The 16,658-nt window shown below is 37.4% G+C and overlaps 1 protein-coding gene across 2 annotated transcripts in view; it reads right to left on the reverse strand.

Moving 5' to 3' along the window:
* Window positions 1-243: 243 nt before the first annotated feature.
* Window positions 244-16,658, reverse strand: part of RYK (receptor like tyrosine kinase) — a 92,980-nt gene continuing 76,565 nt past the window's right edge. For both annotated transcript variants that reach the window (XM_054595655.1, XM_054595654.1), the window contains exons 14-15: window positions 2,339-2,475; window positions 244-1,431 (exon numbers count right to left, since the gene is read on the reverse strand). In XM_054595655.1, coding sequence (XP_054451630.1) covers window positions 1,320-1,431; window positions 2,339-2,475 — 249 coding nt within the window. In that variant the 3' untranslated portion in view covers window positions 244-1,319. The remainder of the gene's footprint in view (window positions 1,432-2,338; window positions 2,476-16,658) is intronic.

The following is a 16,658-nucleotide window of genomic DNA, read 5'->3' on the forward strand; positions in this document are numbered from 1 at the left end:
TAATTAGCTAGGAGGTCCATTCAACTCTATATTAGGCCACCTATTAATATAACCAAGCACCAAGACACACACAACCCTAATTTAATGGTTCTGGAGAAAAGTTTTAGTGCTGTAATGCTTCTTTGTAATCATGATTCCAACTGTTTGTCAGAACCTAGAGGCTGAGCAGAGTTAGTTGTAACTGCATTAGGGGATGGGGGTCTGAGTAAAACATCTGTGAAATAAAACATGGTATCTATCCGTTGCATGTTCAAAGACTCACTGGACACAACCAATCACTGATCAGGAATGATCTTTTCAATACTGCCATATATTAACCAAATCCTTTAATTTTTCAAGTGTTTAAAAAGACACATTTATACTTAAGCCAGCCTTGAGGATAAGTACAAAACTTACCAGTTTACATTTTTTAACTCACAACAACCCAAGCATCCACCCTGTGCAGAGCACTATTGTAGGTGCAACTAAAAGGGATTCTTAACCTTAGAAACATGATTTCACGTTCTGAGATTGTATTATCACCTTTTCCAGAGAGTAAAAATAAATAAATCACCACTCTTTACTACTGACTTGCACCCGAACCGACTTTTGGTTCATGAAAAAGCTAATTTCTGCCAAATTGAAGATGTTCAATGAACTCAACTCCTACTTCCTCAAAAATGAAAAAGCAGAACTTTTCATTAAAAAATAAAATAAAGAAACAATATTCCACAAAAGGGCTTTCTGTTTCTAACAAATATTTTTTAATTTCTTTTTTTCCATTTTAGCTTTTAAGTTTTCTTTCTCCAATATTGCCTTTTCCTGTATGAGGCAAACCACACAACTTTTTATGCTGTTTTTCATTTCCTAAGAAAAAGTATGGTATCTCAAAGACAAACCATTCCCAACACTAGTGATAAATATTTTAAAAACTTTAAAGGTGAATCACCTACATTACCTTGATGAAGACAAAAAAATAAAAAGCAATTGGCACTAAGATAGCTATTCCAAGTGTTTAAACAATTTTAAAAACTGTTTATTTATTTTGTAAGAATGTACCCCCTAGTCCAAAGTTACTATGTTTTAAAAATTTTGGCCAAGAAATTTACAAAAACTTTTCAGTTCAACCTAATAAAAGTGATATCTAGAAAATATTCCACATTATTAAGTCTGTCGTAAAAAGTTCAGATTCTAAAGCATTCCTAAGGCACGGTGTTCTGGAAGACAAATGTGCTTTTGCTGGCGTGGCGTGGCGTGATGGATGAAGCGTCCAAGACTGGCTCCCAGGGAGCCCTGACAGGCACCTTCCAACTGGATGCTGCGGGACTGTGAGAGGAGAGTCACACATAGGCCCCCAGGGCTGCATGGAACTCTGTGAGACACTGTACCAGCTGCTGGAACTTGGGCCTCTCCTCTGGATCTAAGGCCCAGCAGCAAGCCATCACAGCAAATCTGCAGAGTGACAAAAATAGGAAATTTGGCTAGTGGCAATATAGTACTCAACTTTTTAGTCAATTTGATGCCAGTTATGTTTTCTCTCTACATATGGGTGTGGAAGAGAATGACATATTAAAAGTCAATATTACTATTTGTTGGCAGTTCTAAAATGGAAAGCTAAAATGAGTTATATGGATTTTACATGTGGATTTCAATTCTTCATGACAGCACATCAAAATACATCAGCAAATACAGAGATTTCATGTAAATACCTCTGTTATCCTGATTTTAAGTTCTGAGAGAAATAACTCAGAGGAAAAGCTTTATCTAAACTCTAAGAGCCTGGGATCTACAGTAAAATCGGTGCAAAAGAAAAGCTGTCACCTGGTTATGGTATAGAAACCTTCAGGGGATTCTAGAACTGAGAGCATACTCACCTGTGCACTCAATCACCCCTGACCAGCTTCCTGCCCACCTCAATGTCATCACATCATGAAAGCAGGAAACAGGAACTATCTCGCTTTCTAGCCTAAAATATCTTCCTTGTATATCAAACTGGCATGGCAAGATGACAATGAGAAAGGCTTTTTATAAATAAGTATGTTGTTAAGGCTCTATAAATAAAAGTCAGTTCTTACTCGACACAGAATAAGCCACATAACATTCAGCATTTTCTCACTATACATTAGTCTCTTAGGTTAGATTAAGCACTACAAATACAAGATGCAAGAAGTCCTACTGCCAAATGCATTAAACAGTGAATGAGTCTAGCTGACTTTGTGGTTCTCGAGAAGAGTCTAATTCAAGTCCAAAGAATCATTATTTTCAAAAGGGAAATCTCTGGACACCTGCTCTTTTTCTTTTATCCCAACATTGGAAGAAAAGGAGTGCAACCCATGTCTTCAAGCTCGGAAAAACTTACAGTTCATCAGGACAGTTGATAGGCTGGGCTATTCGGTAACCATCTTTCAGGTATGCGGCCATCTCAAAGGGGTCGATGTCCACATAAGGTGTTTGGCCCAGGGTCATGAGCTCCCACAGTGTCACGCCAAAGGCCCACTGAAGAGAAGAGCAGCAACACAGGAGGGCATATTTAAATGAGCTGTCAGAGTGAGGCTGTCTATGGCCAGGTATGGACCAAAAATAGCAGATCAACCAACTCTTAAGAAAAGCAAAATATTATCTACAAAAATAAGTCAACAATCCCCAGTTAGTTTATCTTGCTGGGAGAGAAGAAAGCATTTTATTTTATTTTTTAATATGATTATTTTTTTAATCCTCACCTGAGGATATGTTCATTCATCTTAGAGAGAGAGGGAAGTATCAGTGGGTTGCCTCCCATATACTCTGTGGCTGAGGGCTGAACCCGTATCCTAAGTACGTGTCCTGGCCAGGGACTGAACCCGCAACCTTTTGGTGTATGGGACAATGCTCAAACTGACCAAGCTACCTGGCCAGGACGAGAAGAAAGCATTTTCATGAATGCATCCTTTAATGCAAATACTGTTAACATATATTCTACGATAATCAGATCTATTGGAAAGAACGGTTTTTACTGTTGATTATTATAAGCCTCTATCACCCAAAATATTACAGATTTTCCTTATATGATAATTTGTTACTTAAATATTGTAACTTGTATGCACAACTGCGAAGTGGAAAATGAACATAACTTTATACTAATTGGAGGGAAGAGCATCCTGAACAAGTGAAATATGCAAATTATGTAAAATATAAGAGATCATGGATTTTTACTATATTTAAATAATTTAAATTAACAGGTGAAGTATTCTGAGAAAATATCTTCCAAACTTGCTTGAGTAAAAGATTAATTTAAAAGCAAAAAACTATTGGGAAGAACAGAAACCGTGAGCAACAGTGCTCCTTCCTGGTCCGGCCTGGCCCCACTGGCCCCGAGAGTGTGTAAGGGCAGGCATGTGCCTACACAGATCTGGCATCATGTGTGAACCCCATGGTCAGGAAGGTGGTATAAAGGAGGTTACCTGTGTACCATGCTATCATTTTTATGAATCCTTTCAAGTTCCAGGCACTCTGCATCCTTTATCTCACTTAGTTTTCACAACAAACCTATAAGAATCATTGACTGCCTATTTTACAGGTGAGGAAACTGAGGTTCAGAGAAACAACTTGCCTCCCAAAATTTCTGAGTGAGTGAAGGAGAAAAAAATAGAAAAAAAGAAAAGGAAAGAAACACAAGGCAAAACCAAGTCTGTTTACAAAATCTAAGCACAGTGCATTAAGTTTTGTTATTATTTTTCAACAAGTACATAATCCAGAAATACTCCCTAAAGTATACAGATTTTTTAAAAAGCCTTATATGAATGAATAATAGCTTTATTTTTCATAATCTATGTAAACAAGAAAAACAATGGAATGATATCTTATAGAATATTTTAAAAACTGCTAATGGAGAATACTATATCAAACCAAAATATACTTCAACAATGAAAACAAAATAGTTTTTCAGACAAACCAAAGCTGAGAGAATGTCACCAGCAGACCTGTACTGCCAGACACATGAGAGCAGTTTTTCACATGGAAAGAAAAGACACCTGAGAATCAAGATGGTGGAGTGAGTGGAAGTCTCACTGACCTCCTCCCAGGACCAACCTGGAATTACAACTAAACTGTGGAGAAATCACCTGTAACAAACAACTGAACAACAGTGAGGGGGAGCCTTATAACCTCGGAGACAGAAGTGGCTTTAGCGCAATCTAACTGCTAAGGAGTGCAGTACAGACCTGAGAAGGTGCAAGGAGTGCCCACGAGCGGCAGCACCAGAAGGATATTGAAACGGCCATTGGATCCCCCTGAGAGGAGCAGGGTCTAAACCAAAAGCGGGGATCTCTAGCCCACAGCACCAGAGCCCAAAAAGTACACAGAAAACAGCCAGCTGCGAAAAGCGGCAGGGTTGCTATCTGCCAGAGACTGGCGGCTGGAGACACAAAAAACTGTTTAAAGGACCAACGCGTAAATTTTTATATGCAGCCAATTACCCTGGTCTCCAGCAAAGGCAGGGGCAGAGCAGGCTGGAGACACCTGAGGAAAGACTGGGGAAGGAGGCTTTGGGGAGAGAACTGAGAGTGGTCGGAGGGATCTCAGTGCTGACTCATCCCCCATGCGGCAGCAGCCATCTTGCTCAGGCAGAGACCACGCCCCTGAGTGGCACCTGTGTCAAAGGACCCAATAGCCCCACCCCCAGGAGGGACTCCGCCCCACCCTGAGCTGGCTAAGGTGGCCTGCTGAGTGCAGAGTGAATAGATTAACAGCTGAAGGAGACAGCCACAAACAGTAGATTCCTGGAAGTCTCCAACAGACTGCCTAATGTCAGACAGGGACAACATCTGACATCATTAGAGGCAGATCCAGAAAGTAAAAACAGCAGTCTCCACCCACAGAAGTTCACACCACAAAGTCAGGAGATCAAGACAGATCAACTTAAGAAGCAGAAGCAAAAGAGAAGTCTCACAAATAATGGGAAGACAAAGAAATATGCCCCACTCGAAAGGAAAAGAGAAATCCCCACAAAGAGAACTAAATGAAATAGAGGCAAGTAAACTATAAGATATTGAGTTCAAAACAACGGTTCTAAGGAAGCTCAATGAGCTCAGTGAGCTCAGAGAGAATTACCAAAAACTACAGGGAAACTATGAGGAACTTACTGCAAACTATATCAGCATGAAAAAGGACATAGAAACCATCAATAAGAGACAAGAGGAAATGAAGAATACACTTTCTGAATTGAAGAACACAGTAGAAGGATTCAAAAGCAGGCTAGAGGAAGCAGAGGACCAAATCAGCAAGCTGGAGGACAAGGTAGAAAAAAGCTCCCAGAAAGATCAAGAACATGAAAAAAGACTCAAAAAGAATGAAGAGGCATTTAGGGAAATGCAGAACAACCTGGAATGTGACAATACCCGTATAACAGGGATACCAGAAGGAGAAGAGGATGAGGAAGGGATAGAGAACCTGTTTGAAAAAGTAATGATGGAAAACTGCCCTCATTGGAGGAGAGAAAAAGTCACACAAGTCCAGGAAGCACAGAAGGTCCCATTCAAGAGGAACTCAATGAGGCCCACTCCAAGACACATCATCATTAAAATGGCAAATATCAAAGACAAACAGAGAGTCCTAAAGGCAGCAAGAGAGAAACAGGTAGTAACATAGAAAGGAGTCCCAATACAGCTAGCAGCTGACTTCTCAACAGAAACACTGCAAGCCAGAAGGGAATGCCAAGAAATATTCCAAGTCATGAAAGGCAAAGGCCTGGAAACAAGGCTGATCTACCCAGCAAGACTCTCAATTAAAATGGAAGGCAAAATAGGGAGTTTCCCAGACAAAAGAAGGCTAAAAGAATATACCTCCACCAAACAAGCACTGTAAAATATGCTAAAGGGGCTGCTTTAAGATGAAGAAAAAGTTTCTATGGATATCCAGTTCCTTTCAGAGTTGCCAATATTGGTAATTGACATTACCAATATTTTTAATACTCATTAATCTGATTGTGACAATGATGTTATTTTAATTGTTCCTTTACTATTTGTTGAAACTAAACCTGTTTTAGTATATTTATTGCCTATTTCTATTTTTTTTAAAAGCTTTAAATGACTTTTTGGTACTCTATCCATTTATTGATTAAAGGTTTGTAGAACTTTTTTCCCTAAAAAAAAAAGAAAAACCTATTAACCATGTTTTAGATGTGTTGCAAATACTCTTCTATCTATTCCTTGTCCTTTAACTTTTTTATATGTATATTACTATATAGTTAAATGTTTAATATAGTCATATTGTCAATATTTACTTTATAGCTTCTGGGTTTGAATATTTTACTTCAGGTCATGAAAAATATTAGTTCTATTTTATTCTAAAACTCCTTAGATTCTACATACTGATTTTTAACTCACCAGAATAATTCTTGTACAATGTGTGAAATATGGCTCTATATTTGTTTTATTTCAAGTAATAGTGGTCCATGCACCTTATTTGTTGAATAAGCCTTATTTTACCCATAAATCTGAAATATCAACTGAATCATATAGTATATTCTTAGATCTATATGTTTGTCTCTAGAATGTTCATTATATTTCATTGATCTACTTGATTGTTTCTGTGCTGGTGCCATGTTGGTTTAATTGCTTAGACTTTATAATGGTCTTAAATTTTTTTAATATTTTATAATTAACTTGGACATTTAAAATAAATAAATAAATAAAATCTGCATTTAAGGAAAAAAAGAAAAAAAGAAAAAAGACACCAGATGGAAATTTGGACCTACACAAAGAATGAAGACTTCTGAAAACATGAATAGCAACCAGGTATTTTTTTTCTCATGTAAAAATGTCCTTACTAGATTGTTTAAAGCAAAAACAGCAGCAATATATTGTGGGGTTTATAATACATAAAGAAGTACAATGTATGCCCACAAAAGCACTAAGGATGGAGGAAAGGGATGTATGGAAATATTACATTGTAAGCTGCTTATATTAAATATGAAGTGGTATAATATTATTTGAAAGTAGAAGATCTATATTATAAACCCTAAGCAAGTTTCCAACCTCAGCCCTATTGGTATGGTGGGATGGTTAATTCTCTGTTGTGACAGGCTTTGTGCATTGTAATATGTTTAGCAGCATCCGTGGCCTCTACCCACTAGATGTCCCAAAATGTGATAACTGAAGATGCCTCCAGATATTGCTAAACGTCCATCGGCATGGGTAGGGGTAGTCTGGGGTGGAGGGTAAATTGCTCCCAGTTGAGAACCACTACGGTAGACTGATCAAAGAAATAAAAAGACACAAATTACCAATTATCAGGAACAAAAGAGAGAATATCATTACAAATCCTATAGACATCAAAAAATATGAACTCAGCTTTATGTCAATAAATTTAATAACTTAGATAAACAAATTCTCTCAACTGTACAAATTACCAATACAAACAGAAGAACAAAGAGAAAATCTTTATAGTGCTCTATTAAATAAACTGAGTTCATAATTAAAAATCTTCCCACAAAACACTCTGTATCCAAACAGCCTCACTAGGTGAATTCTATCAAACTTGAAAGAAAAAAATAATACAAGTCTGTATTAATTTCCTAGGGCTGCCACAACAAAGTACCAAAGGCTGGGTGCCTTAACCTACAGAATTTACTTTCTCACAGTTCTGCAGGCGAGAAGTCCGAGATCCAGGTGTCGGCAGGGCTGCACCCCTTTTTTCGCCCCACAACTCCAACCCCCCCCCCCCCTCCCCCCCTTCTCCCCCCCCCTTGTCTCTTCTATAAGGATACTAGCCATACTGGAATAAAGTCCACCCTAAATGAGTATGACTTCATAATGTAATCTTAATATTTTATCTCCAGTGACCTTATTTAGAAATAAGGTCACTGTGAGATTCTGAAGGTTAGGAATTCAATCTGTTCTGCACGGTTTGTGGGGGTGGGGGCATACAATTCAATCCATGACACAACCCTACAGGAACTCTTTTGGAAGGAGGGAAAACTTCACAACCCATTCTGAAGCCAGAATTACCCTAAATACCAAAACCAAAGTTAAGCCTTTTGGAACTTAGTATCTTTTTCATTAACAGTGACCATTAGGGAGGAACAATGCTTTTTTAGGTGGGCGGGGCGAGGGTAGGCAGGGAACAGATGGAGATGGATATGTAGACTTTAAATCTCCATAGATACAGAGCCTACTGGCCCTTAAACCTACTGGTTTAAGGGGAACGTTTTATTCCACTTAAAAATGAAAAAATGATAATTTTCCAAATTAATAAAAGTTAAAGGGCGCTGCTTGCTTACATACAGGTATTTGTCTACCTTAAAATCTTACTCTCCATGAACTTTTACTAGACAGTGAATAGTATAGGTAATGCTTAACTCTTTAAATAGTGTCCAATTTCCTTAAGGAAGGTAGTTCACGATACAGAACAGAGCCCAAGAAACTGGTTTGAAGGAGTTTCCCACCGCTTCTTCACAAGATGAGATGGGTCTGTTCTTATCCACTGACTGTGACAGCAGCTGAGGGGAGGGACTAATCAATCCAAACCAGATCTTGGAGGAAGAAACAAAGAGAAGTGGTAACAAACAGATACTGCCACTTTGTACTTGGGTGGTAACTCCTTCCACTGACAAGGGAGGAACATTCTAACAGCTTCGGACTGTAAGGGACTTGCACCATTATGCTGGTGGTTTCTAAGGGCTGGAGTGTACACGGGTACCTTAACAGTACAATGAGTGTAAGCTGACTTTAAAAAACTACTTCCTTCACATTGTCTTGTCCAAATTATTATCACTGAGCATTCATTCACCTAAGGTTCTCCTATTAAAAGTTGCAATGCTAATGAACACCAAATAAAACCACAGGGTACACTGCAGTTTCATTTCCTTAAAAGCCAACAAGTGATTAATTACATGTTGGCTCACCAACCCTTTCAAAAAATAAAAAATAAAATTCAAAACCAATTCCACACAGATGATTTGTGGAAAACTTGCTCTCTCAAGTCTTCTGATAACTGAACCATTTAGAAGGGACTTATACTATAATTTCCTTTTGTTTGACGTCATTGGAAAGGGAACGATAAGGTCAAGTTGTTTTTTCCAGAGTTTTATAAAAGGCTGCTGCTACTGTTAGATAGAAGGGTCTCAAGGTCTGGGCCATTCTTACCAAGTGCTATTCTTCCTAAATGTTAAAATGCAGCAGAGTATTTTGCAGATGAAGCTATAAACAGGATGAACTGACAGGAACTCAGCCAGATAAGTATAGCCAACTACAAAGGATAAATCAACACATAATTGACCATGTAGTGTATATAAGCAAGGGCTAAGTCTCCTGCAGAGAGACACAGCTTTGGATATGAATCCCATCTTCTTTACTTGCTGCAATAAAACTACCTTACAAAAACCAGGAATCCCTTGAGTTGGGTAAGACTATGTCTATTCAAAGAACATTTAGAGAATAACAAATTCTATCATTCTTCTCCCAACTTGTGTTACTTTATAGCTTCTTAATATATAGTATATAGGCATTTTTTCACTAACATATTCTGATGTTTTGTCAAAAACTGTATATATAATTTTTTTTTTACTCTCTAATGTAATGTTAACTAATTTTGGGCTTATTAAGAGCTTTCCACTCTGTTACTTCAGAATTTGTAATGCAAAGCTGACCTCAGGATACTATATGATGAGGAAAAAATTTTGTCCAATTCTCAAATATTTCATCTGGCTACAGTAAAAGCATAATTTTTGTTAATACTAGATACCTAACACCCCTTTCTCATGGAAATGGGTTCAGATCACCAAAGTGCAATTAATTTACCCTGGGCCAAGTGCTTTTCAAGCTTGACTGATGAGAAGAATCATCTGGGGTGTTTGTTGAAAGTATAGATTTCCCAGTCCTATCCTAAAAGTTCTGAAGCCTGGAACATAACATTTTTAACAAGAGTCCTAGCTGTGTCTTAAGATCCAGCAAATTTAGGAACTGATTTTAAATATGTTAGTAGAGGTGGTCAGAAAGCAAAGACAGTTTTTATTTTTCTTGTAGTGTGGCTGACATACAATGAACTGCACATAGTGTGTGACTGGGTAAGTCCTGACATGTATACACACCCTGAAACCACTGTCAAAATGAATAAACATACCCAACACCTCCAAAAGATTCTTCCAGCTCTAATCCTTTCTTCCCACCCCCGAGTAACCATCTGCTTCCTGTCATTATATATTATTTTGTATTTTCTAAAATTATATACAAATGGAATAATTTAAACTGTATGGTTTTTTTTGTTTGTTTTTTGTTTTTGGCCTTACTTCTTTCACTCAGAGTAACGATTCTGAAATTTATCCATGGTGTATGTAGAATGTGTCAACAGTTCAACTCTTTCCATTGTTGAATAGCAGTCCATTGTATGAATATAGTGATTTGTTTACCCATTTACCTGTTGATGGGTATCTGAATTATTTCCAGGTTCAGTTACTAAAAATAAAGCTGCCATGAACAATTTGCATACAAGTATTGGTAGAGACATATGTTTTCATTTACCTACCAGTAAGATGACTGGATATGGTACATGTATGTTTAACATCTTAAAAAATTGCCAAACCACTTCCTGCCAAGATGGAGGCATAGAGAGATGGGCTTCACTTCCTCACACAACCAAAAGAAGGACAATAATCAATTTGAAAACAAAAAGCAACCAGAACTGCCAGAAAATCGAACTGTATAGGAGTCTGACAACCAAGGAATAAAAGAAGAAACATTCACCCAGACTGGTACGAGGGGCAGAGATGGGCAGCCAGGTAGCTGGCAGATAGGGTGGTCCCACATTCAATGTGGATAAACCAGGAGGAACAACTGGGGAGTGAGACAGACTATGCAACCCAGAGTTCCAGTGCCGGGCAAATAAAGCCTCAAAACCTCTGGCTGTAAAAACCTGTGGGGGTTGAGGCGGCGGGAGAAATTCCCAGTCTCACAGGAGAGTCTGCTGGAGGGACCCGCAGGGTCCTAGAACATACACAATCCCACTCACCCGAGAATCAGCACCAGGGCAGCACTTGAAGGGCACAACTTGCTTGCGGGAAGAAGCAGAAATGACTGAAAGCAGGGTGAGAGCCAAGCAAGTGGCACTGTTCCCTCTCTGAACCCTCCCCCACATACAGTGCCACAATGCAGCAAAGTGGGTTGCCCTGCCCTGACTACCTAAGGCTCCACCCCTTACAATGTAACAGGTACACTGAGACAAAGAAATATGGCCCAGATGAAAGAATAGATCAAAATTCCAGAAAAAGAACTATGCGACAAGATGGCCAACCTATCAGATGCAGAGTTCAAAACACTGGTAATCAGGACGCTCACAGAAATGGCTGAGTACGGCCACAAAATAAAGGGAGAAATGAAGGCTATACAAAGTGAAAAGGGAAGGGGCAGAGGGAGAATGGAGGAAAAGATACTGGGAATAAGAAGCATTAAGTGGTAGGTACAAAATAGACAGGGGGAGGTTAAGAATAGTATAGGAAACGGAGAAGCCAAAGAACTTAAATGTATGACCCGTGGACATGAACTAAGCGAGGGGATTGCTGGAGGGAATGGGGGTACCAGGCAGAGGGGGATAAAGGGGAGGGAAAAAAAAGGAACAACTGTAATAACATAAGCAATAAAATATACTTAAAAAAAAAAAAAAGCAAGCAAGCACCAGAGGAACAACGGATCATCAAACCTCAAGAAGACCTGAAGGTCATCTTTCGAAAACAATGACTTACAGTCTTTTCATTACTTTTTGTTTAACCCCATGGTATGAAGAACTTGTTCCTTTCAAATGAGATGAAAATATTTGGTTATATTTAGCAAAAATGTTCTAAACATCTCTGAATTTTGTCTTGCAGGAGGAACTTAATGTTGAACAAACTGTTGAACAAACTTTCACTTTATGTCTTAAAGGTGTCTGTACTCCCCTGGATAGCTTTTGAAATTACACTTTGTTTCAGTATATCAGTAAGAAAATAACCTACTCTGATTATTTGTAATTGGGGATCTACGGTAACTCTAAAGGACAGGGAAATATCTTCCTTAAAAGTCACTAATGTAACCCCAGCTGGGCAGCGTGCAACTTTTGTCAACTGTGCTAAAAATTGTTTTGTGCTTTATCACAGCTTGTTGTTGCATACAATGTTCCCCTCAATATAGATCTGCAATTAAATGTATTCCTAAGCCCCAGTACCAGACAGTCTAATGCTAAGATACGTGCTCAAAAGCAAAATGAGTACTTCCATATGAAACTGATCTCACAGAAATAAGATAGTTTAAACTAACAGCGGGGGAATGATGGGGGACTCAAATGTTGGAAAAATTTTAGTTTCAAGTAATAGCTAAAAAGCTTAGTAATCTATGTATAAAAAAAGCTATTGTTTCAGGAACTAAAGGTATGACCCACCTTGACTCCAGAACACCATAAGCAGTTCCAACTTTGTGCCTCAGGAGGCCTGCAAGCCATCATGATGGCATGTGAGCCACTGTACTCCATGGTGAGACACCCACCACCCAGGGCACAGGTAAAGACCACTGCCCAGGATATAGATGGAAGAATGCTGCAGCTTTTATCTGATTGACTTTCCGCCTGAATTCTAAACCTCTTACCTACACTTCTCTTCTCCTTATAAAATGGGTAGGTTTAAAATGGCATTTAAGATAGTCTGTTAGGGTACAAACACACCATCTTCTCAGATCGCCATTCAGAATCTTTGAGTAAAGCATCCATAAAGATTCAAAAAAAATATGCCAACCTATTTTCCAAAGTGAATTTACCATATTAGGTTTCCACCAGCAGTGTAAGAGAGCTATAGTCCCTACATATCCTTGCAAACGCTTTATTTAGTCTTTTCAATTTTAGTCATACTAATGGGTGTGTAATGGTATTTCATTGTGGCTTCAGTTTGCACTGTCCTAATGACTAAGGACATTGATCATATTTTCCTGTGCTTATTTGCCATTTGTACATCTTGGCTGGTGAACTGCCTGTTCAAATACTTAGCCCATTTTTATACTGGGTTGCATTTATTACTGAGTTTTGAGAGTTCTTTTATATATTCTGCATATATGTCCTTTATCAGATATATGACCTGCATATATTTTCTCCAAGTGTGACTTGTCTTTTCATTCTTTTAACACTGTATTTCAAAAAGCACAAATTTTAAATTCTGATAAAGTCTAACTTCTTTTTTATAGATTCAGTATCTTATCTTTGAAGTCTTTAACACCAAGTCCCAAGATTTTCTTCTATGTTCTCTTCCAGAGGTTTTATAGTTTTAGATTTTACATTTGGTCTGTAGTCTATTTTGAGTTTATTTTTGTGTGTGGAGCAAGGTATGTACTGAAGTTCATTTTTCTGAGGCTGGATATCCAAGTGCCCCAAGGCTGTGTGTTTAAAAGATAATCCTTTCTCCACCAATTGCCTTTTGCACTCTTGTTGCAAATTAGATGTCCATATGTATGTGGGTCAATTTTTAGATACTCTACCCTGTCCCATTGGTCTACCCGAATGCCAACGCCACACTGTCATGGTTACTGTAATCTGCAATCAGACCTCCAACTTTATTCTCTTTCCAAAGTGGTGTTGCCTATTTTAGGTCCTTTGCATGTTCATATGAATTTTAGACACAATCTGTCAATTTCTACCAAAAAAAAAATTAAAAGCATACAAAGATTTCCTTTGGGACAGTAATGAAGCTATAGATCAACTTGTAGAGAATGAATATCTTAATATTGAGTTTTCTAACCAGTCAACAAGATATACCTCTCCATTTATATAGGTCTTTAATTTCGCTCAAGAATGTTTTATAGTTTTCCAGTATGGAAGTTCCTCAAAAAATTAAAAACGGAACTGCCTTTTGGCCCAGATTCCACTGCTGGGAATATACTCTAGGAATCTTGAAATACCAAATCAAAAGAACCTATGCACCCCTATGTTCATAGCAGTGCTCTTTACAATATCCAAGTGCTGGAAACAGCCTAAGCGCCCGTCAGTAGATGAATGGATCAAAAAGCTGTGGTCCATTTGCACAATGGAATACTATGCTGCAAAAAGAAAGAACTACTACCTTTTGTGACAGTGTGGATGGAACTGGAGACTATTATGCTAAATGCAATAAGCCAGTCAGTGAAAGACAAGTACTATAGGATCCCACTTATAAGAGGAATCTAATGAACAAAATACACTAATGAGCTAAACAGACCCAGAGGCATAGAATCATGGAACAGACTGACAGTGCCTCGGGGTCGGGGGTGGATAATGGTGGAAATAAGGGAAAGGGACTAGTCAAAGATCATGTATGAGTGACCCATGAACATGGGCAACAGAGACTGTGGGAGCGGGATGGAGTGGGCTGGGCAGAGGAGGGGAAGGGGGAAAAACTGGGACAATTGTAACAGAATAACAATAAAAAATTTTTTCAAAAAGAATGTTTTATAGCTTACATTGTATAGGTCTTTGCATGTTTTGTCAGGTATATTCCTAAGAATTTATTTTTGATGCTTTTATGTTTTTAAAAACTTTATGACTTTTATTATTAGTGTATATAAATACAACTGATTGTTATACAGTGATCTTGTATCCTGTAATCTTTATAAACTGATTTGTTATTTAGCAGCTATTTTGTATATCACATTGGATTTTCTTTATAGATGATCATATCCACAAATAGTTACTTTTCCCTATCCAATCTTTTATTGCCTTAGTGCACTGGCTGAAACCTCAAGTACAACAGTGAAGAGAAATGATGAGAGTGGGCGTCTTTCTTGTTTCTAAGTACAGATTTAGGACCCAGTCTTTCAGCATTAAGTGTGATGTTAGCTATAGGTTTTGGGTTTAGTAAATGCTCTTTATCAGATGAGGAAGCTGTCTTCTATTCATAAGCTGCTAGCAATTTTTATTAGTAATGAATTTTGAACTTTCTTCTAATACTTTTCTGCATCTATTAAGATGATCCTGGTTTTTTTCCCTTTTTTATTATGTTAACATGGTAAATTACTGTTTGATTTTCAAATGGTAAAACTTGTATTCTTGGGATAAAGCCTATGAGGTCATATTATTATCTTTTAAATATATTTTTGGATTCTACTTGCTAACTTTTAACCTAAAACTTTAGGTTGAAATTTTTGAATCTATGATCATGAAGAATAATGAGCTGATCTTTCTCCAGGGTTGTTTCAGGTAATGCTGACCTTATAAAATGAATTAAAGTATTCTTTCTTCAATTTTCTGAAAATTGTGTTGAGTTCGTATTATTTCTTCCTGAAATGTTTGGAGGTACTCAGCATTGTCCTACAATTCACTATGGACGTAGAGTTTTCTTTTGGGACAGGCTTTTAACTAAACATTCAATTTCTTTTATATATATACATATAGGGGTATTCTGATCATCCCCTTCTTGAGTGAGCTTTGAAAGTTTTTATCTTCCGAAGAATTTGTACATTTCACCTAAGGATTTGAATTTACTGGGAAACAGTTGTTCATAGTATTTTACTACTTAATCTCAACAAGAATCTATAAATGATGTTATCTCTCATTCATTATATTGTTAATTTGCAACTTTTTTTCTGATTAGTCTGTCAAGAGGTTTATCATTAATGATATACTGAAAGAATTAAGCATCGGTTTCACTAATTTTCTCTATTGTTCTTCTGTTTCACACTTCACTGACTTCTAATCTTTATTTTTTTCCTTCATCTACTCACTTAAAGTTGAATTTGTCCTTTTTCTGATTTCTTAAGATGAAAATTAAGTTCACTAATTTGAGACTTCTCTTCTTTTCTAACAGTGATATTTAATAGTGTCTATGTCCCCCTTGAGCATCATCCCAAAATTTTTCGAATGTGTTTAATTCAATTCTAAATACTTTATAATTTCACTTTGGATTTCTTCTGTGACACATACAGTATCTGGAAGTGTCTAGTTTTTAAATATTTGGGATTTTCTAGATTCTTATTTTCCATTTTTAAATTAATTACATTGTGTTCACAAAACCCTACTTTGTATGAATTAAATCCTTTCAAATTTATTGACTTGCTTCCTGGTCCAGAATATGGTCTAGCTTAGTAGATATTCCATGTACACTTGAAAAAATTCTGCTGCTGTTGGAATAGGGTGTTCTGTAATTGCTAATCAGATCATGTTGGTTGATACTGTCATTCAACTTACTGATTTTCTATTTGGTCAATTACTGAGAGGGGGCACTGAAATGTTTTCAATTATCTTTTAAAGACATTTAAATAATAAGAAAAAAATCTTATGTATTGCCCTTATAGTTACCATATCTGGTGCCCTTTGTTCCTTTGTGTAGATCCATGTTTCTATGTGGTATCATTGGTTCCTAAAGGATTTCTTCTATCATTTCTCATAGTGTGGACCTGCTGGTGATAAATTCTTTTAGCTATTTTATTTCTGAAAAAGTCAGTATTTCTCCTTCACTTTTGAAAGACATTTTTCCTGGGCATAGAATTCTATATTCATAGTTTTTTCTTATAGTACTTTATTATGTTTTAAAATTTATTTATTTTTGGAGAAAGAGAAGGGGGGGAGGGACAGAGAGAAATAGCGATTTTTTGTTGTACTTATTTATACATTCATTGGTTCTTTCCTGTATGTCTCCTGACTGAAGATCGAACCCTCAACCTTGGCATATCAGGACAATGCTCTAACCAACTGACCTACTGGGCCAGGGCCTCTTAAAG

The sequence above is a fragment of the Pteronotus mesoamericanus genome, unplaced genomic scaffold (assembly GCF_021234165.1).
Source record: "Pteronotus mesoamericanus isolate MK-2021 breed Mesoamerican mustached bat unplaced genomic scaffold, CSHL_Meso_final scaffold_54, whole genome shotgun sequence".
Taxonomy (NCBI): domain Eukaryota; kingdom Metazoa; phylum Chordata; class Mammalia; order Chiroptera; family Mormoopidae; genus Pteronotus; species Pteronotus mesoamericanus.